The sequence below is a fragment of the Molothrus ater genome, chromosome 25 (genome assembly GCF_012460135.2).
Source record: "Molothrus ater isolate BHLD 08-10-18 breed brown headed cowbird chromosome 25, BPBGC_Mater_1.1, whole genome shotgun sequence".
Taxonomy (NCBI): Eukaryota; Metazoa; Chordata; class Aves; order Passeriformes; family Icteridae; genus Molothrus; species Molothrus ater.
In genome coordinates this window covers 553,877-575,908 of record NC_050502.2, presented here as the reverse complement: position 1 = coordinate 575,908, position 22,032 = coordinate 553,877, and the positions used below count along the sequence as shown (strand labels likewise).

General features: G+C 56.3%; 1 protein-coding gene across 1 annotated transcript in view; it reads left to right on the top strand.

Annotated features, from left to right (window-relative positions):
- The window catches only part of PPFIA4 (PTPRF interacting protein alpha 4), a 60,852-nt gene that overhangs the window by 10,023 nt on the left and 28,797 nt on the right, over window positions 1-22,032 (top strand). Inside the window, 1 exon segment of the mRNA XM_054517265.1 lies at window positions 15,604-16,572. Coding sequence (XP_054373240.1) covers window positions 16,336-16,572 — 237 coding nt within the window. The 5' untranslated portion in view covers window positions 15,604-16,335.

Below are 22,032 nucleotides of genomic sequence, written 5' to 3'. Positions count from 1 at the left end.
AAGAGGTGACAGGAGGGTGGGATCAGCACCTCTGGAAGGTTGTTTCAAAATCCAGGGGGATTTCACTGCGTCTCTTTGGGATTCGCTCGTCGGGGGTGGGGGACATCCTGGGGCTGCTGTCACCCTCCTGATAGGCATGGCCTCTCAGGACCCCAAATTCCTCACAGGTCCCCCCAGGCACAGCTCTGGAGGTCAGCCCACCCCTGTAGTCACCAGTGTGGCTTTCAGAGCCATTCTCGGGTGGTTGCTCCCCCACTTGTTCTCTGTCTGTTCAGCTTCCCCCATCATATCCCTGTTCTCATCACTCATTATTTCTCTCCAGGTGAAGGCTTTTTAATAACAGCTGACATTTCAGCCATTTTTGAGTCATTTCCTTTCTTCTACTCCAATTTTCTTCATCTTCTTCATAGCTAGGAAGCCTTTCTTTGTCCTTGGCCAGAGGGGAGGTGTCTGTTATTGCCTCTGTTATCATATTCCAGGAGGTTTGATCGGGTTAATAAAAATCTCTGGGTTTTTATGTGTCACTTCCACTCTCATCTTCTTTAGCCTGGTTTCTTAAGGAAATTAAACCAAAAGCCTTGTTCCATTGTGGCCTTTACTCTCCCCCTGCTTGCTCTTGAGTGTGTTGGTCTCTGATGGGGTGGAGAGCTCGAAATGCTCAAAGGTTTGTGATGGTTGTTGGAGAGGACAGAGCCAGGGAACAGCCCAGAGGGACATGGGGCACAAGGCCAGTGGTGCAGGACTGGGGCTCATTGCCCAGAGAACAGGGCTGTGAATCCAGCCAGGAATATGAGGGACAGCGGGGCTGTATCCCCCAGCCCATGAGCTGGGATAACAGGCCACAGCACTGGGCTCTTTGTGCTGCACAGCAGCTTTTCTGAGCTTAGGAAGGGATTCAGAGGAGGATCCAGCCTCACAAATGCAGGGTTAGCCTGGGATTTGGGAGGCCTAGGCTGTGTTTGCAGGTGCAGACTCACACGTGGCTGTGCTTGAGGGCTTTTCCTGCAGCAGCAGGAGCTGCAGCTGCTTTAAGCTGGTCTCCTGGAGTGTAAACTGCAGTGACAGGGGAGCCAGAGGAGATTTTCTGCTCCTGCCCATGCTACAGCAGGGAGAGGCAGTAGAGCTTTCCCAGTGGCTGCTACAAATCTGATTCCTTTGGTAGTAATGTGGGTATCGTAGCAGTGCTGGTGAGGGAAATCTTGGGGGTCCTGGAAGAAGCACGGTGTGGAGTCAGGAGCTCAGGTGTATTGGTGGAAAAGGACCAAGGTGCTTGTTGGGGTATCCTTGGAGCTTGTTGCCCTTTGCAGCAAGGGATGGGGCACCTGTTGTGTGTGTCCCCTCCTGTCCCAGCCCAGCCTGGGGACAGGGATCATCCCTTCCAGCTCAGAATATTCTGTGGGTCTGTGCCAGGCTGGCGAGGAGAGTTTGCTGGGAATTCATGCAGCCTGGAGAAGCTCTGCCCACACCTCACTGTGAGGGAGCAACGTGTCTGCCTGGCAGTTCAGCTAGGGACTCCTCTGCTGTGCAGGTGAGCCCCTGCTCCTTGGCACCAAATCTGCTGTGGAGCTGCTCTCTGAAGGTTTCCCCCTTCCTTCACTTTGCATCTACCTCTGGTGTTTATTTTGGCAGCCTGTTCTGCTGATTTCTCTTCAACCAGGCCTGGCTTAGCCCCCGGCCTTTGCCCAGTCCCTGCTGGAGGAAATTGGACTTGCCATTTCCACCTCCTGGTCCCAGCTCCCTTGTGGTCCCTCCCAAGGTGAGGAACCTCCTGGGTGATCCCCAGCATAAGGGCACTTGTAGTCTGGCAGTGGATCCTTACCAGGTCCTCACAGGGTCCCTTCTGCTGGGGGATCCCCAAACTTGTGATCTCAATAGAGGGGGATGCACAGAGGTGGCTCCATGTCCCAGCTCATCCCATGTCCTTTTCACCTTGCTTGTGCTCTGCTGCGCACAAAGGCCTGGTGGGAAGACAGGTCACATATGATGCAGCTCTTTGGGTGTGGTTTGGAGTGAGGTTTCCTGTCCAGCTGTGAGAGAGACCTGAATAAACAGAAAAGGGCTTGGCAGTGACTCCTGCTTGTACAGGTGCTTCATGGTTCCTCTTTCCAGGAAGCATTTTGGGCTTCCTTTGTTCTCTCCAGCCTCTTTTGTGATGGTGGTGAGCTGGGCTCTGTAATTGAGGAGATCTGAATAATCCACTGAGGAAGCTGCTAATTTGAAGACATGTCTGTAATAATTAAATCATTATCTGGAGGGAAGAGAGAGCAGATACCAAAACGGGGCTAATTAAAATCCAAACCCAGGATGACTTGGGCTCTGGGCCAGAGCAGAGCAGAGTCTGTTGGGGATGTCTTCATGTGTAATTGCTTTTCAGCATCAGTCCCCACCAGAAAACCCATCTGTTTCCCCTCAGGAGACTCAGACTGACCCAGAAACCCTCTTGCCTTGCCCTGTCCCATGTTCCCCTGACCAGACACAGCTGGAGGAGGCCACATACTTTGTAAAGGGCAGAGGAGATGGTGAGACCCAGTTTGGGAGAGTGTTTGGTTCTTGAGCTTCAGGAACTGGATTCCACCTTATCTCACTTCAGCCCTCAGAACTGGCTGATGCTCTTCAGAAATTTCTGAGAGCAAGGAGCAAGGTGGGCTTGGATCCATCCCTGCTCTGTGGAAGGATTTGGACATGCAAAGGTGCCAAAGGACCCAGTGCCTGGGAGGAAGGTGGCTTTGACTGTAGGGAGAGATGAATCCTGTTCAGGTTCACTCCACATCTGGGGTGGGAGCACCCTGGAGAGGCTTCATGGCCTGTAAGGATGCAGATCACTGCTGGATGTGAGCCCAGCCCTGGAGCTCCCTGTCAGCTCTCAGCAGGTCCAGGCAGGTGAAGGTGGATCTGCTGAGATGAAGGATGGTGACCAACAACTGTGGTTGTGATGTTGGAGGGGAGAAAGGGCCTTTGGACAGCCCCTCATGCTGTGCCATGAGGGTGGGAGGGCTGCAGGGTGGGTGTTAATGTATGTTCCCAGAGCTTCTGGGAGTGCTTTGCCTGTCAAGCCCAGAGTCCACCACGTTTTCAGAGTCCACCATGTTCTTCAGCAGGGCCAAGCACTTTGCAAAGGGCAAGGCACAAAAATCCCACCTCCAGTTACATACCAGTTGGATGCAGGGTAAATTCCATCCTTCTGAGTGCCTGCACTGGGTGCATTCCCAGGGAGCTGCTGCTGCTGTGTCTGCATGGGCTGAAGGTCCTCTTGTGGTGGTGAGGTCTGGAATTGCTGTATTTTGGCAGGGAAGTGATTGTAGCTGTCCAAACCAGGCACCTCCCAGAGCTGGTGAAGATAAGTTGGTGCATTTACCCCGGGAGACAAGGTCAGGGGCTCTGTCTATCAGGTGTTCACATGAGAGCATCACTCAGTGAATGTCTCTGGATCAGCACGACAGGTGAAGGTCACCTCAGGTGGGCTGGTGCCTGCAGGCAGCTCTGAACTTGGGGAGGTGGGAGGAGGGCAGGAGGCTGGGCAGGGAGCCACTTCTGCTTGGGTGAGCATCCCACCAGTCCTGACACATGCTGGTTTTTCTGCCTGTACTGCCCTTTGGGGCTGCAGCTCTGCAGCAGCACAGCCTGGCCCTACTGAGTGCTGGGGCCCAGGGAGGGCCTGACCCCCCCAGCCAGTGCTGCTGGAGCTGGGCTCTGCCTGCTGCCACATCTGCAGGAACAGGCACTGGGGGGTGTGCAACGTCCAAAACTGTGCTGTAAAAGAGCCAGAAATTTAAAGCTGTCTGCAGAAATGGTCACTAAACCCTCTGGAAAGCGTTGGCTCAGCTGCTGTTCTCGGGTTGTGTGTGGAGAGAGATTCACAGCCCCAGATGTGTCCTTTTGCCTTGTGAGCTTTGATATGCTTTTGGCTTTTAACAGAAAGCACACAGCATCCTCAGCTCAGGCAGCAGATGTTTTCCAAGGCATTGGGATGTCCCCTTTCCTTCATTCCTCCCCCAAGGGCGTTTAAGGCCCCCATGTTTTTGAGTGCCCACAGGAGCAAACAGGGGGACCAGGTAGAAAACCACCCCACTTGCAACTCTTCCCACCAGTGGTGCACCAGTGTAATCACCCACATTTCATTCCTTTGAAAGCCTGCTGAGCTGCAGATGTGTCCCTCCTCCTCTGGTGATGTCTCATGGATTGGCCACATCCTGCTCTGACCTCCTGAGGTGGTTCAGGGGATTGTTCCTGGGGCTGGGATTGGAGCAACCTGGGATAGTGGAAGGTGTCCCTTGGCAGGGGGTGGAACAGGATGGGTTTAAAGGTCCCTTCCAACCCAAACCAGTCTGGGATCCTGTGAACTCAGTATGCAGGAGCCCCCAAAGTACTGGGAGTGGCAGAGTGCTGTTCCCAGGGGCTTTGGGCCAAAGGGTGAAGTGGGTTCAGTGTTTTTTGGGTTCCCTTTGGGTGTGATGGGTGGAAGCAGGGGTCAGGCTCAATGATGCCATGGCTGGGGCTCCCCTTTGGGTGAGCTGGGATGGCAATGGGAGCTTGTGGGTGGCACAGGGAGGACAAGGGCAGAGCTCCTGGGGCTCCCATGCCAGGCAGGGCAGTCCCTGGGGACACTGAGGACACTGCACTAGCTGGGCTCCATGGAGCTGACATTTTGAGAGAGAGCAAGTTAGAAATTGAGTTGAACTAGTGCCTGGTGCTGGATTTTGAGATGATACATGCCCAGATGAGAGCTCTGCTGCCATGGGAGAGGGCTGCCACCCCTCTGCAAACCACCATACTCCCTACACTTTCTGGAGCAATTTGGTGGTGCCTCCCTTTGTCTGTTTTTTCCAATCCCCAAACAAGGGGAGCAGTGGTGGTACATGGTGATTCCTCTGGTCCCTCCCTCTGCTCATTCCATGCCCTCAGGGGCTCTGCTTAGAGCTCCCTGCTGGATCCAACACAGCTCTTCACATTGATGCAAACCTTGATTTATTCTTCCTGATCTTTTCCAGTACTTGGGATTTCTGGAGGGAACTGAACTTTTATATCCCTTATATCTTCCTTGTGGCCTATATCCAGGAGGAATGAGCTCCAGATGGAGTTTTTTCCTTGGCAGGCTATTTTTGAGGTGCTTTTTGTGGTTCCTCTGATGCTTAATCAGGGATGAGCTAATCCTACAATTCTCCTAAAGAGGAACAACTTGAATTTTCCTTCTAAAGCACAGCATCTCCAGGCCCTCCACCTCGCTGGTGCCACGAGTGGGCACATCCTCCCCTGTGTCAGGAGTTGGGATGTGCAGGGCAGAGAGTTCCCCAGAAAGTCCTTCTTGCATGAAACAAGGCCTTAAATGCCAGACAGGAGTAGGAGGAGTCCTTCCTGCAGCACTGTCTCTTTGGCTGTGCCAGGTGTACTGGGTGTGCCAAGTGTGCCAGGTGGGCTTTGGCTGGGGCTCATTTAGGGGGCTCACTTTGCACCTGAAGGGTGTGGGTTGAAGATGTGACCCTGCTCAATGTGGATTTGGACAGAGCAGACAGGGCTCCAGTGCCTGAGCCTCGCCCCAGCCACCCTGTAATGTCCCTGTCCCCAGCTGTCCCCTGGCTGCTCCTGCCAGGCCCTGTGGCTGTCAGGGCTGAGACATTGGGAGCTGACACTGCCCTGGGCTCTCCCTGCACGGGCACTGGGAACAGCACCAGGGCCATTCCAGCCTGGACTGGGGGCTGGTTATCTCCATCTCTGCCTGCTCCTTGCTGGGATTCATCCACCCATTCCAAACCAGCCACAGTGCCAAAGGAGCCTGGCTTGGCAAGGGAGGGCTGTGCTTATCCGTGGTGTGAGGGTGCTTGGGAGGAGGAGCAGGTTTCAGTCAGGCAGGGATTTAACCCCACAGTCCTGCCTTGTCCTATGTGGAGCTGAGCACCCACGTGTCCCAGTAGGGGTGGAGATGCTTGTGGTAAATCCTGTGAGGTTTCCTTGCCAAACGTTGCAGAGCTGTCCCAGTGCTGGGTCTGCTCATCCTCAAAGCCTGAGTGTCCAGAACTGAGAGTGCCACTGATGTCCCACTGCATCTGGGCAAAAGCTCTTCAGGAACTGGCTCTGCTATCAGCAAAGAGATCAAGCAATTGCTAAAGCCCCTTAGCACAGGCAAGGAGCAACAGAAGGGATGAAACCAAGGGGAAATCTTCCCCACTCCCCATCACCTGAGTTACTGAAACCATCCCAGGCACCTCTGCTTGGGGTCATCCAGTGCCCAAGCCACGATGGAACAGGATGGACTAAAACCTTCTGTGCTTCAGGAGGGTGGAGGAAAGGGGAGCCCTGCCTGGACTGTCTGCAGGTGGCATGGGGAGTACAAGGGGAACTTGGGGCACAGTCTGGCCGCTGTTGTCTCTGTTTGTGTGCTGGGGTGGTTGGTGGTGAATTGCTGAGTTCTGGAGGCCTCCCCAGGGCCAGGGTCACGCTCCAGGACCATTGGTGTTCCCTTGCAGGTTGTGGTGCCTGCAAAACCCCAGAGTGTGGTGCAGGGATATGTTCCTGAGCCTGCTGTGGTCCAGCCTGAGGCCAGCAGCACCAGACACATCCCTACTGTGACACTGAACACCCTCTTAACACTTCCTAAATTTCACTAAAAGCCCCATCTGCCTCTCCCCCAACTCCAAACTCCCTCCCTGGGCTCTTCCTCAACCCCACTCATAATTTAGAGTCTGGTGAGGGATGGTTGGCCAGGGCTTGGAGCATCCTGGCCTTGTGGACAGTGTCCCTGCCTGTGGCAGGGGTGGAACTGGTTGAGCTTTCAGGGTCCTTTCCAAAGTGAACCATTCCATGACTCCGTGCTGGCAGAATGCTGGAGACCTGCTCAAGCAGGCCAGGGAGTGGGATTTCACTGTGGGCCTCAGGGAGCTCACTGAGCCCCTTTCCCTTTCCACCAGTCACGGAGTTGGGGGCTGAATTTTACCCTGGGATTGGGCAGATGTGCAGCTGCTGTGCAGGACTGGCTATCACTGCTGAGGCTCCTGGCAGGGAGGGCCTGCTGAGGGTGTGGAAGAGACTCCAGTGGGATGGGTGGTGAGGGAAAACCCTGGATCTTGGGCAGACCAGGCATGGCAGCTCCTCAGGTGCACGTGGGGTTTGCCCCGGGGTTTCTCTGCAAGCACAGCCTCCGCTGTGCCCTGAGCTGGGCACGGGCTGGGCACGGGTGCCAGGGCTGGGTGAGTGGAGAGGCCCCTCCACAGCATTTGGCAGGGCTCGGGTGCATCCTGGCACAGATTTCCCCAGCCCCCCTCGGAGCTGGTGACTCTTCCCTCGTCGCTGAATAAATTAGCACCACAAGTGCTCACGGGGTGTGACTAAAGCAGGGCAGCGCTAGCGAGGGGGAGGAGGCCCCGGCTCCAGCCCGGCAGGCTCCTAGATGAGATAACTCCTCAGCAGAAGTGCGACGGGGGCGGGAGGGATGTACCCGTGGCAAAACCTCTAGTGAAATCATGGAAAATCACCAGCCATGCCTCTGTGTCTCAGCAAGGATTGAAGCTGTGCCGTGCTCATGGAGAGACTGAGGCGCAAGGCCTCACTTTCCCAAAGGTAAGGGGACTTTGCAGCGATGCTCCCTCTGTGACAAGCGCAGGATTTTCTCTCAATGGTTGTGGATCACTTCCCTGTCAGAGGAGTCTGCATCCACCTTGGGCTGGAAACCAGCCCTATTGCTGGGATGGATCCCAGTGCTGTGTTCCCTGGCAGAGTCAGGGGCTGCTTCACCTCCATGTGCTGCTTCTGTAGGGAATGCATTTCCTTCTGCTGCTGTTTAAAGCAACCTTCCTTGAGACAGAAATCAAAGACTCTCAACACCTTAATACAAGGAAGAACTTTCTCCAGAGAACCAGAACAGCTGCCTGGGGAGGGTGTGGAGTCTCCCTCCCTGGAGACATTGCAAACTCACCTGCATGTGTCCCTGTGGCACCTGCTTGGGGTCTGACCTTGCCTTGAGAGGGTGTTGGACTAGATGATCTTCAGAGGTCCCTTCCACCCCCAACTATTCTGGGCTTCTGGGATTCTGTGACTTCAGCCTAAGAGAGCAAAGGGCAGGGGGTTTGGTTGCAAAGTTATGGAACAGAAGGATGGATGAGCCATATGACACACAGCAGAGCAGCAACTAGAAAAGGAAATGGTTGTAACAGGAATTGTGGCTTTTTTGTGTTGGTTTGGTGGCTGCTGAAACCCCTCCTTGTCCCTGTGGATGGCTTTGAGTGCAGACCACATCCTGGAAGAGCAATGTGAGCTTGGTCTCATGGATCAGGTGCATGTCTCCTCCCTGCCAGAGCACATGGTTGTTTTCCAGCCTCTTGTACATCAAAGGAATTGGGATGTCTCCAGGATTTCCACAGCCCTGTCTTTCAGTGATGCTGCTGGGTCCAGGTGACTGGAGTGGGGTGTGATTACAGGATTTGGGGGTTTGGTTTGTGTTTTTGCTGGTTCGGGTGAACCCCTCGTGCCAACTGGGGCAGCTGTGCCAAAGAGTGAAATCCAGCTTGTGTTCCAATCTCGAGCTCCTCCAGAACACTCCCTGTGCTTCCACACAGCCCCTGGGATCCTCGGGGCTTCAGCAGCCTCCTCAGACCTGTGGTCCTCCTTGGGATACCCTGAGATCCCACCTTTCCCTGGGGTCAGGGCAGGACATGTAGCCCACTTTGGAAACAGGGAAACTTGAGTCAGGACCCCCGACACAACCCCCACAGCACATCCCAAGGTGACAAAGTCCTGTGGATTCCTGTGGGTGTCTGTGTGACCGTGTTTGGGTGCCAGCCCTGGGGCTTCAGCTCCCTCCTCCCCCCCAGGGCCCGGCGCAGATTTTGGCTCCTCGTCTGACAAGGTTTTGCTGAGGAACAATTGTGTCTCTGCACAATGAGGAGCAGGTGGCTGTCTGAAAATACCCTCTGGAAGTGGTGTGTAATGCCTCCCCTCCCACTGGGAAGTATAAATACCAGTGCAATGCTAGCATTTACTGCTCCCTGCAAAGAAACTGTCAGATCTGGACATTTTTCCTTGTGGATTCTCCTCTGGTTTAGCAACTTGAGTGAGCAAGGGTTGAGGTGGGAACTGCTTCATGGGTTTGGAGCAAGTCTTTGGGGCAGAAGTGTGTCCTTTAAGGTAAGATATTGGGAGTAGCTGCCTTTTATTGCTTGCAATGTCCCCCGTCCCCACTCTTTAGGGGCACCCAGGGCTTCCCAACACCTGAGACAGCTCCAAACCCTGGAGACGCTGCCTGCATGTCCTGTTCTGCCACTGCTGCATCTCCAACAAGGTTCAAGTTGGGCATTGTCCCACTGGGGGCAAAGGACACACTGCTGCAGGGGTGGGGACCACAGGAGAGAGAGGAGAGAGGAGGCACCTCTGTGTCTTTGCTCAGGTCTCCGCCACGTTCCCAGCCCCAGTCTCAGCAAATCCATCTCACCTTTTGGAACAGGAATCCAATCCTGTGCTGCTGAAAAATGGCACCTTATTTCCAGCCAGAATGCCTCATTTCCCTTGTTATCCCTGGGTGTCCTGGCCACGGGCAGCCCCTGGCAGCAGCCAGGGACCATCTGTGCAGTTCCCTGTTGGTGGCAGGGCTGCGTTAGGGAATTCAGGAGCGCTGTTACCATCCGGGCCCCATGGAAAACTGCATCTTCCTTGTCCCTCTCAGGGGACTGCAGGTCCCAAGAGGCCACAATGTATCCTGGGAATAAATAAGGGGGCCTGGGAGAAAAGCTGGGATGAGGCTGTATCTTTTCCCAACCTCTAATTACCACATCTCTCACTGAGGGTAGGAGAAATGGGCTCTATGGCTTGGTAGGGATGGTGAGGAGGTTCCCACCCTGCCATCCCACTGCTCAGAGGGTCACTACTGACCTTCCCTGGGGTAGGTAAGGGTGGGTTGGTGTCTCAACATGTCCTGGCTGCTTCCAAGTGGTGTCTGACTGCAGTGAGGGTGAGCAGGACTTGTGCTGGGATGTGGCTCTGTCTGCAGGGGCAGTGTTTGGGATGAGCTTGCTGGGAATGCCAGGATGTGGCACTTGCAGCCTGTCCTGGGGTCACAAGTTCCTGAAAGGTAAAGCTAACAGCAAAAGGGCATCAGACTCTGGTCCCCTCCTAGATCTGGCAGAGAGGGGTCAGTGTGGAAGGTCAGTGTGGGTGCTGGACCCCGAGTTTGGCCGGTTGGGCAGAGGGGAGGCTGTTCCTGTGCCAGGGAGCTGGGAGTGACGGGTGCTGGTGTGGACTCTGCCACCCCAACTCTGTGCTTCCAAGGCCAAGCTGGGCAGCTGAGAAGGATTTTCCAGGAGCAGAAAAGATTAGAGTGACATTTTTATGGGATGATCAATCTCTGAGAGCTTGTTGCCTCCAAGGAGTGCGTTAAAGCCTCTTTGCCAGCTGCTTGCTGGGTGATGGTCCTGCTGACAGAGCCACCGAGGCTTTTCTCTTCCTCTTGTCAGGGCTGGGATGGGAGTGGAGCTGTTCAGAGAGGAAACACGAGGCTGTCTCTATCCTCTGTGTGTGGGTAAAGCTGTGGGTGCTTCTCGCCCTCGTTGGGAAGGGAAAGCCTGGGTGCTCCCTGGGACCCAGCATCCCATGGGCAGCCTGACTCACTGCAGAGCTGGGCTGAGCAAATCATCAGCTCCAGGGCAAAAACCCCTTCTACTCCCCATCAGCTCCTCCACATCTGGGCACCTTTGTGAGGAAGTGGCCTCTCTGAGCAGGCAACATGTGATGGTGCTGTTTTCCATCCCCAAAAGTGGGAAAAGCATCGTTTTGGGGTGGAGGGGGGAGGGATAGTAAAGCAAGCACGTTTTCCCTGGCAAGAAACCTGCTCCCAGCAAGCCTGTGCCTGGCAGCCCCATGGGACTAAAAATACCCAGCAGGGGCTGGAGCTGTGCAGTGTGTGTTTGCTCAGCTCCCAGCTGTCTCCTTGCAGCCTCTACCCAATGATTATCCCAGCACTTAAGGCCCTCTAAAGCCAGGCAGAAGCATTTAGGGAGTTCTCCCAGAGACCTGTGAAAGGTTGAGATTTACAGGCACTAATTGGGAGCGAGCTCAGGCCCCTCTGACCTCCAGCAGCACAGAGCTGCTCTGGGTGTGTCCTTGCTGCTGCTGCAGTCACAGCAGAGTGTGGGGGGTGTCTGGGCTGTCACCCACACTGACGTCCCCAAGGTCCTTCAAAGTCACCACTGGTATGTGTGGGTTTGCCTGGGAGCTGCTGAGCTTTGCTGGGGAGGGACAGAGCCTGGGTGTGCCCCCTCAGCTGGGCTGAATGGGAGAGGCACCTGGGAATGGGTGAGCTGGAGCATGGAGAAAAGCCCAAGGTTTGAGGTGGGACAGAAATGAGGGGAGTTGACTCTGGAAAGGAACATCCTGCACATTCCTGCTCATGTGCACTTCTCTGGCTGCATGGATGTTGCTGTATCCCTGTGTGCACATCCCTGCACACTCACCTGTGCCTGTTGCTTACTGAACTCACTCCCTGCTCCACAGCCCTTGAAGACAGCAGGGATCAAACCCAGCCTGGTCCTGGCTCCTTCATGTGCCATCCCAAATAAACCCTCTGCATCTGCCCTGACTCTGGGTGTTGGCCCTTCCCAGAGCCTGGGCTACTCCTGGGACTCGTGGTGTTGCTGTGAAAGCTGCAGTGGTCAAATCCAGAAATGATCACTCACGAATCCATGGGGTCACAGAGTTCCTGTGGTTGTTAGAGGAGTGGATCCAGGATGGGGATGCTGGAGGCAGCTCAGTGCCTGTCCATGGAGGTGGACGGTCCCACTGCAGTGCAGGGAATTTCCCACTCTTGGATTTTGCCATGGTTCCAGCCAGGATGGGCACATGGGGCTGGATTGTGTCCAGAGCCACACTCAGAGGTGGCAGAGCACCCCCCTGGATTTCCCTGCCAGGGGCCCTCTGGCAGAAGGATTCTCAGAGTGCCACAGCATCCTGGGAGGCACAGAGAGCCCTGAGAGCCCTGGGCTGGCTGTCCCCACCTGTCTGGGGCTCTCAGGCCAGGCCAGGGGGGCTTTGGCTGCTCTCTGGGATGGTGGGAGGTCTCACCCTGCTCATAGGGCTGCTCCAGCTGCAGGGGTTTGTAGCAGCTGCTGCCTTACACCTCTGTTGGTGTCCTTGGTGGTTCAGGACAAGTCAGTGCCGACAACCCCAGGCCCTGGGCACAGAGGAGCTCGGGGTCACCAACGTTGCCTTGTCCAGGAGAGTTTGATGCTTCACTGAGCATCCTCAGGGACAGGGCACAGAGGCTTTTGGGGACCAGAGGAATGGGATGAGTCCACCCTGGACCAGCTGTGTAAGATCCCTGTGATTCTGTGATCACCCTCCCCAGGCTGAGGGACTGGCTGTGCTCATCTCCCCATCTCCCTGCACAAGCACACAGGAATAACAGGATGTGACTGTGGGCAGGAGCAGGTTTGCAGTGAAACAAAACCCCCCCAGAACAACTCGTGCACGAGCTCAACCATGGGGGAAGCAGAAAGAAAATCAGCTCTTGGATGTAAATCTGTGCCTCTTGCTGCACTGTGTGGGTCCAGCCCCATGGGGGTGTGGGAGGCTGCCATGGCCCTGCTGGAACTGGCATCTGCAGAGTCTCCTCATGGTAAGGGTGTCTCTCCTTTGCAGCTGGGATAAATTTCCATCCCGTCATCGCTCAGGTCAGATTTATGTCTTGGTCATTCCCTGCAGCATTTCCCTTCCCTGAGGGCTTGCAGGGCTCTTCCCTCCCTCCCTTGACTAAAATCTCTTAATTCATCTGCTAATTTCTCCCAGTTCCCCACCAGCAGTTGGCTGGGGGCCATGCCCATGGGGCTCATTTTGCCATTCAAGTCGTCCTTAGGAGGTGCCAGACTTTGCCCAGCCTGAGTGTTCCTTCTCCATGCTCATCCCTCAGGCAGAGGCACAGCAGAGGAGGGGGCATGCAAGTCACCTCCTTTAGGCTTTGCACCCAAATAACAGGGCTTAGCCCTGGGGTAGGACTGGTTTCTGCTCTTCTTGGCCCTGGATCTCCCTGGTGTCTAGGACCTCTTAACCCCAGGAAAGCTGGCAGGGAGCCCCATGGGTACCCCTGTGGGTACCCCTGGGCCTGTTCATTAGGGGCGTAGAACTGGAAAGCATTTTCCCTGCTTAATTACAGGGAATTGGATGAGGCTCATGTCCAGCTCAACCCAAGGAGAGCAGGGGCTGGAATAGTCCCTCACTCTGTGCCTTTTGCTCCACCAGCCTTGTTTTTGTGGGATCCCGCTGGGATGGTATCCTGGTTTAGGGCAAATTGGGGAGAAAACTTCCAAAAGGACCCCCCCAGAAAGCAAACCCACACAGCCCCTCCCCACACCTGGTTCGGGAAGGATTCCTTGGAAAGAAGTGGAAAGAACCTGTTTATTTACCAGGGAAAGCACTCCCCAGCACATAAAATGAACAATACCAGATGACAAAACTCAATCGCCGCTCTGAAGAGACAACAAATTCAGAAAGTCTCTCCTGTGGATGCTTGCTCTGTTATCAATCCCTCCAGCACTAGGAAAGGCTGCTGCCCAGGGTAGGCCCCCATAGGCCACAAAGTGCAAGCTCTCAGTGCTCCCCAGATTCCAGTCCAGAACAGTTCCAAGAAAAGGGAAAGAAAAAAAGACAGTCCAGGGAAAACTCTGCCTCAGCCAGCTAAACCAACTGAAAAGCAAAGGAGGGCTCTGTTCTGCCCTGTCCGTGCTCAGACACCACAGTGCAGTTCTGAGTTCCAGCAGCCTGTGGAGGAGTGAATGCAGTCCCTGATAACAAACTCCGTGCTTCTTCTTCTCCCCACCTTGGCTCTCAGAACCAGTCTTGAAGGCACAGAATAGAATATCCAGCATTAACAGAACACATGATTGGGGATACAAGCATTATAACCTCACCCTAGGACAGATGGGATGTCCTCAGTGCAGTTATCCCATGAATCCACAGTTACCCTGGTCATCCACATCCCAACAGCCAGGACAGAGCATGAACAACCCTCAAAGCTTCAGGACAGTGTCACATGTCCACAACAGGTTTTATCCCACTTGAGGATCCAACCTGTGAAGGGAGGGGAGGACACCACCTGTGGGACAGCCCTGTCCTCTGTCCCCTGAAGCTGGCTCAGCATCACACAGGAGGCACAGTGAGGGGCTGCTGCTTTTGCCAGAGCCTCTCTATTTTTAGAGAGTTTTTTGTGTCAAACTTCCTCTCAGCTGATGAGCCAATGTCATCCAAAGAGCAGAGTTCTGATTCCCCTGCCCTGGCAGTGTCTGGTGTGACAAAGGCGCCTCCTCACAAGTGTCACCTTTCATCAGGGCAGGTCCCTGCTGTGCCACTGAGCTGTTGGGCACAAGAGCTTTCATCCCAGCCCAAAGCACCAGAACAGGCTGCTCTGGCCCAGGCCTGTGTGCAGGTCCTTTTTATCCATGTGTGTGGGGGAGAGTTTGAAGGGGAAGTGACACAGAATCCCAGACTGGTTTGGGCTGGAAGGGACCTTAAAGCTTATCCAATCCCACCCCTGCCATGGGCAGGGACACCTTCCACTTTCCCAGGTTGCTCCAAGCCCTGTCCAACCCGGCCTTGGACACTTCCAGGGATGGGGCAGCCACAGCTTCAGATGCATCCACAGACTCAGAATATTCAGACCTATCCTTGAGCATTTCATCTGCAAAGTTTAAAACTGGAGCGGGGCCTGCCCCAGAAGCAGCTCTAGACCAGCACTGCTCACCCTGGGCCTGCTGTGTTGTGTTTTGCTGCTCAGCTTGAGCCCTGCTCATGGTTTGTCCCCTGGCACAGATGGTGACCGGGGTGGGCAGGTCCTCACTGGGGTGGCAGTGTCACACTCACCCTTGCTGCTGGGGACCCTTACCCAGCTGCAGAGGGCTGAAGTTCCCCCACAGGACTGTGAATCCCCACCTGGCACCTTGTCTGGGATGGTTTAGGGAAGGTGGGGCTGTGGGCTCCAGCATCAGCCCTGGGCTAGGTTCTCAGGTCCAGCCATGCTTTAATCCAGCCTATATATTGCCCAAATGCCAGCTCTGCCTCTTCCCTCCAGCCTCTCATCCGTGGTGCTTGTGCTTGGGCAGGAATTTGGGGATGCTGCTGCCTTCATCCCATGGGAGAGGTTTGACCAAGGGAAGATGTGCTGGAGTTCAGTTGTCACTGAAAGGCTGGGCCCAGCACATCTGTCTAGAGGAGGGGGGAACATAAATCCAATCATTCAACTCATTTGTTGCTGTGACTTCCTGCCAGGTTTGGGCTAAAATCAGCTGGAGCCTGATTTTCTGCAAGCTCCCTGAGGCTAGGGAACAATGGGGCTACAGGGGCCCTGGGCAGCCAGGAGTTCCACAGAGGGCATGGGATCCTGGCCCAGGATATGTGAATGCCAAAGACAGTTGCAGGATTTTGGGTGCCAGGGTTGCTGTTTCCTGCAGCTTGGTACCATCCTGGATTTGGGGTAGTGGGTGCAGGAGGTACAACCTGGCACAGCCCATTCCTGTGGGTGCTGAGCCCACCTGGTGCAGCTCTCAAGGGTTTGATGGGGGGCAGAGGGGGCTGGGCAGGTCTCTGGGCATTTTGGGACCAGCAGGAGGGATCTGATCTCTGTCCCCTCTGCCACAGGTCACTGCTGGGTGTTTGAAGAACTGTGATGCTCAACGGAGACATGCTTCCACGTCAGCAGTGACACCTCATCCAGCTTCAGGGAAAACAGCTCATCCTCACCAGAGCCCCCCTCAGCATGGCCAGGCAGCCCAAACATTCCCTGGACCCTCCCTGTGCTGGCTTGGGCTCTCCATTGGGACAAATCCTCAAGGATCGTTTTGTCCCCCTCTGAACAGCCCGGACGCTGCAGCCCCTTGGAAAGGCATCAGGGAGGTGACACACGGGACCCAGCAGAGGTGACACACGGGACCCAGCAGAGGTGACACACAGGACCCCAGAGAGGTGACACACGGAACCCAGCAGAGGTGACACACGGGACCCAGCAGAGGTGACACACGGGACCCAGCAGAGGTGACACACGGGACCCCAGAGAGGTGACACACGGAACCCAGGAGAGGTGACACACACGGCACCCCAGAGAGGTGGCAGCAGGAGCTGGCAGTGACAAGCAGCAAGCAGGGCTCTGGTGACTGCGAGGACCCTGTTGGTGCCCAGGACATCCCTGCACCCTGCTGGAGTGATGCCAGCTGCTGCTTAGCCCACAGGAGGAAGGGATGGGGAGTCCACCTCCTTGAACACCCCCCTGTCCCCTCCCGTGCTGGCTCCCCTGGCCCCCGGGAGCCCGCAGTGATGTGACTGTGCTGAGCACACCCCCAGCCCCGTCGGGAGCCTCCCCCAGCCAGCCCAGCCATGATGTGCGAGGTGATGCCCACCATCAGCGAGGGGGACCCGCTGGGCCCCCCCCAGGGCTCGGAGGCGGACGCTGACTTCGAGCAGCTGATGGTGAACATGCTGGACGAGAGGGACAAGCTGCTGGACACCCTGCGGGAGACGCGCGAGACGCTCGCGGTCACCCAGAGCCGCCTGCAGGAGACGCTCCGGGAGCGGGACCAGCTCCAGAGGCAGCTGAACTCGGCACTCCCGCAGGTGAGGACCTGCCCTGGCACGAGCCTGCCCTGAGGCACACGAGGGGCATTGGATGTGGGGTTTAGCTCATGGCCCTGGGGGGTTGGCTTGGTGTGACAGTGGTGATGCTGCCACGGGTGTTGCACCTCATGTCAGCAGTAAATCCTGTGGGTTCTCTCAGGCCAAGCCATGACCAACTGGGACATCTCCCCTTCTCCTCCGTACCCTTGCTGGTCTTTGAAGAGGGGTAGGAATGCAATGCCCCTGTCCACATGGGAATGGATTTGGAGAAGGGGCAAAACCTCTCCAAGGACACCCCAGGGTGAGAGCAAGGCAGGTGCAGACCCTTCGCTTCCTATGGGGACAGTCAGTCTGCTGGGGGACAGCACCTGGGGAGCAGATAGCTCATTTTGGGCAGCAGATCTGGCTTTCTGCCTCCAGTCAACTTCTTGGGATGTCAGTAAGTGCTGAGCCCACCGTGGCACTTTAGATGGGGACATTAACCATTCATCAATCACTCTCCTTCCCCACTGTGCAGAGCAGCCCCACTGCTGCCCCTTCCCTCACCAGGAGGGCTCCTTTCCATCAGCCCCCTTTCCCAGTGGGGCAATGAGACTTCTGTGTCTCAATCTTGGTCCTGAGAGGGGACACTGGACACAGAGCTGGTGCAGGGTGGGGACTGGGACATCTCAGGGAGCAGAGGACAGCAAGGCTGCCAGGGGCTCGTGCTCAGTGAGCAGCCCAGGGCTTGGGGAGTCAGGGCTTGCCTTGGGGCTCTGCTGGTGCTCTGCTCCTGGTTCCTCCACCTGCAGGACCCTCTCCAGGTACTCCAGAGGCCTGGTCTTGATTTCCACAAAGATATTCAGGCTAGAAGAGGGTGAGGTGGATGAATCCAGTGTCACAGGGCTGTGCAGATTGAGTCTGAGCTGCCCACCATCCCTGTGGGGTCTTTTGAAATAGCACAGTGTCCCAGGGCTCAGACTTGGGGTAACAGAGTTTTGGGGGGGCTGTTGCTTTGTTCTGCTGTGGGTATGGTGTGGGAGGAGCCCAACAGCCAAGGGAAGCAGGAGGCTTCAAATGTTTGCATCTGTTCTACCTCTGCAGTGCTGAAACCTGAAATCCTCCTTGCCTGGGTGTTGGGGTTTGGAGCACCTTGGAGAGATGGGAAATGGGTCAAAAATAGTGGCATGACCTGGGACAGAGCTTGGGCTATTGGCTGGCCAGCTCTCTGCATCCCTGCCTTGTCTGGATGGAGGAAAGCAGCTTGGGAACAGCTGCTCCATACACAGAGCTCAGCTGGTCCTGGCTCTGCCCAAGAGCAAAACACCCAACAGTGCTTCCCAGGAGCTCCTGGGGTCCCTATGGATGAGTTTACCTTCCTGAAAGAGTTGCTGAGACATACCCAGGTGTTGGGTGCATCCAGTCTCACCACCACCTCCCTGTGCCGAGGGCTCGGTCCCTCTGCTCCCGGCTCTGGAGAGAGCAAGCCGGGTCACCCTGACGCTGTGCCCGCCCCAGCGCAGCATCCCGGATTAAGGGATGCGCGGATTTAGCCTCTGCTCCCGCTCCGGGGATGGGCCCTCGGAGCCTGGGGTGTGCTCGGAGCAATCTGGGTCAGCACTCAGGGCCGCCGGCAGCGCTGTGCCCCCTGTGTGCCCAGCTGGGGCCGCCCTGGCCCCTCGGCCCCGGGATGTGACTGGGGCGGCTCCCATGGGGAATCCCCCGGAGCTCCTGCTGCCTCCCGGTCCCTGCGGGCAGGGGGCTCCGGTGCCCCCCGTGCTCTCCCCCGGACATGAGGGCTCGGCATGAACACGGGAAGCAAATCCAGAGGTGCTCACCTGCCCAATGGGATTAATGCCAGCATGTGCATGTACCAGGTAAGTGGGACCAGGACGCGCGGGTCTCTCCCCAGGGCACTGGGGAGCATCCCATAGGTCTGTCCCATCCTCTTCCTCCTTCTCTGTGAGCTCTTTTACCCAGGAGTGGTAAAAGTGTCTCAAACCCATTGGGAATGGGATGCAAGCTGGATTTCTGGGAGAATCCCTTCTTTGAGGGCAGGATTGGGCACCGAGGCTCATCAGTAGTGTCCCCTGAGTGCAGCCAGGCTGGGGGATGCACTGCCTGCTGAGGCTGGGATGGGTGGCATCTGGGGATGTGGCACTCTGCAGCCTCTCAGGGCACAGTGGCAGCTGGATGCTGCTGTGTTGGCATGGTTCCAAAGGGACAGGCTGGGAATGTGCATCTGGTGCAGATCCAGGTGTGGGGCAGGCAGGGGATGTTCCTGTCCAGGGCAAACCCCTTTGCAGGGATGCTCCAGGCATGCTCCTGCCTGTAGCTCCCATTCCCCCTTGCCTGTGCTGCATGGCTGAACCATCCCCACTCCCAATCCATGGGGGCATCCCTCAGCCCCCAAAAGGCAGAACTCCAGGGCGATTTCCTGAGGAGACTAAGCTGCCTTAATGCTTCTTACATGATTTATTTATTCATGTGGCAGTGCTGAATGTGACTTAATCGGGCTGAAAGCTCCAGCTCCAGCCCCCCTGTTCTGCAGGGAATTTGTGGCTGAGGACTGAGCCCTGAGCAGGTTCTGGGTGCTCTCTGTCCCCCAAGGCCCTGGCTTTGCTCCCAGCTGCCTCCTGCCCAGCCCCCAGCTCAGTTTCTCCCGGGGGCAGGCGCCACGAGGGGATGTGACACTCAGGGCTCCCGGTGCATCCAGACGTGCTCCCAGTTCAGAGTCCTGTGTGGGATGGAGCTCCTCCCTGTCCTGCCATGGCTTGGGGGTTTGGCAGGAGTCCCTGTCCCCAGCTGTGTCAGGGGGAGAACATGCTCCAAGATTTCAGCAGGGCTGAGGGCTGTGGGCTTCCCATGGCAATGCAGACCTCCTGCAGTTCCTCCTTCCATGGAGCTCTGCTGCACCTTTGCTGCCTCTTGGCTGCCTATAGAGCTGAGATCTGGCCTTTTTGGGGTGAGCAGACCCCCTAAGACTGCCCAAACTCCCGGGAGGTCCCCCAGGAGCCAGGGCAGATCCTGACATCAAACAATCACATATAATTTCAAAGTATATCTCGAGTTATCTTGCAAAGACCAGCAGGTAAATGGGAACCTCAGGAGCCCCAGGTGGGGGAAAACACCCACCGGGAAAGACCCTTAAAGCATCTCCAGATTTTGGGAAGGATGGAGGGATCTGGCAGCTGTATTGGAGCTGGTTGTGCTCCTACAAGACTAGGATGCTGAGATGTTGGGTTCCTGCTTGCCTGGCTGCACAATGCTCCTCCCTGAGCAATCCCAGGTGGAAATACACATCCTGCTGAAGGGAGGACCCTGATTCTCCATGGATGCTCTTGCAGAGGCCTGGTGTTGTATCCTGGAGGTCTGGGAGGTGCCAGTGTCCAGCGCTGGGGGTGGGTGATGGTCGAAGCCCTGGGTTTACCCAGCAGGATTTAATCTGTGTAATCCCATGCTACAACTGCTGGGGCCATGTTTATCCCCTCATCTCTGATTTGGGGCTTTCTCTTCATTCTGCTCCACTCCTGGGAGAGAAGAAGTGGGGTGGTGGGGCTGCCACACGGGCAGACAATGGATGGGACTGTCCCTCTCATGCCGAGTCAGCAGCGCTGGTTTCCCAGCATGGGCATCCTTCCCAGCCATCTCCTGCCACTCCCTCAGGAGCAATCTCTCCAATTAGGGGCTTTAAAATGCCATTAACCCTACAGCTGGAGCTGGTTTGTCCCCAGGCTTGGGTGCCTTGGAGCAGCAGCCGTGCTCCTGCCACAAACAAGGAATTTTGCTGCCTGTGGTGTGATCCTGCTGCACCCCTGTCTGTGCTGCAGACGGCACTGGGAGAGACACGAGGGGGCCCTGGGCTGAGGACTTTGGCATTCCAGCTTTTCCATGCTACAGGCCTTGGAGCCTTCTCCCCCCAAGCTTCCTAAACCTCTCTGTGCTTTTCCAGCCATCTCCATGCTGCTGGTTCCCGGCCTGCCTCCAGCTCCTTTCTGTGCCTTCCCCCCTGATGCAGCCAAGGAGGAAAACCCCAAACCCCCAACATGGCAGGTGCTGACTAAAGATCCGAGTCCCAGTCCACAGCATCCCACTTCAACACCTTGTGTGGTGCTCCAGGTCTCCCTCCCTGCTCTGAAAACAGCATCTCTATATCCTGCTCCATCACTCCATTCTGCTCCTTCCCTCCATCCTGCTCCATCCCTCCATTCTGCTCCATCCCTCCATTCTGCTCCATCCCTCCATTCTGCTCCATCCCTCCATTCTGCTCCTTCCCTCCATCCTGCTCCTTCCCTCCATCCTTCTCCCTCTCACCCCAGGACTTGGGGCCAAGCCCAGTCAGTCACTTGGTGGAGGTTTGGTTTTAATCCAAATTGGCCCCTTCCTGAACTGCTGGGCTTGCAGGGCTCCTGGGGACTCCCAGGCTGTGTTTGTCCACCCTTGGACTGGAGATCAGCCACCTCTCCTTCACTTTCTAATCTGTTTATAGGCATCCCTGCTTAGTCCCAGAGCCTATCAGAGCTGTGCAGGCACCTCTGCCTTGCTTGGGAGACTCCTGGCCATGGCCAGGGCAGAGGAAAATCATCTGGATCCTCTTTATCTCCAGTTTGCTGGGATGGAGGGCCATGGCACACCTGTGGATGGGGGTGGAGGCTGCACTCCACAGTGTGACACTGCAGCCATGCGCTGGGACAGCCTGTCATGGTCCCCAGCTTGCCTGGTGCCCACCAGTGACCCAGAGCAAGGTGGCAACATCGGCATCTGGCACAGCTGGGGCTCTGGGAGGTGGCTGTAAGCGGGAGCTGCAATGGTTTATTCCTATTTTTTATTCCCAAGGCATCATACTCAGGCCCTGTGTACTTGGCTGACCTCACTGCTGGCCTGGCTCGCCGCAGGGCTGTTGCTATTTTTGATGTAAATGTTCATTTTTGCAGCTTTCCCTGAGGGGGGACAGTGACTGAGGGCTCTTTGATTTGCCATGGGGTGCTCCAGGCCTGGCACAGGATGTGGGACACAGAGCACAGGATGCAGGCAGCATTCCTGTCGGGATGAAGGGCTGGGAGAGGAGCAGCCCTGGGGGAGGGCTGGTGGCAGCTCTGTGCTGTGCCCACCCTGGCTGTGACCCGCTGACCGCCTGGGCACTGGGCTGGCCGCAGCAGGGGCTGCCTCTCTCTCCAGAGGATTTGCTCCCTTTTAATCCCCTCTTTCAGGATGAAATCCTGATTGCAGGAGCATCTGTACAGCCTGGCCATCACAGCAAGGGAATGCAGGGAGAGGAGACCAGGTGCTGGTGATCTCTGTCCCCAGCACTGGCCATCCCTCCTCTTGCTGCCTCCAATGCCTTGTCCTACCCATCCCACACTGCCCTGCTCTGTTCACTCCTGTGGGAAAGAGCATCCATGTCCACAGCCAGTGTCCCCTTCCAGCCAGACTTTGGATCCGCAGGGTGCTGGCCTGGTGCTGGAAAAGCACAGAGCTGAT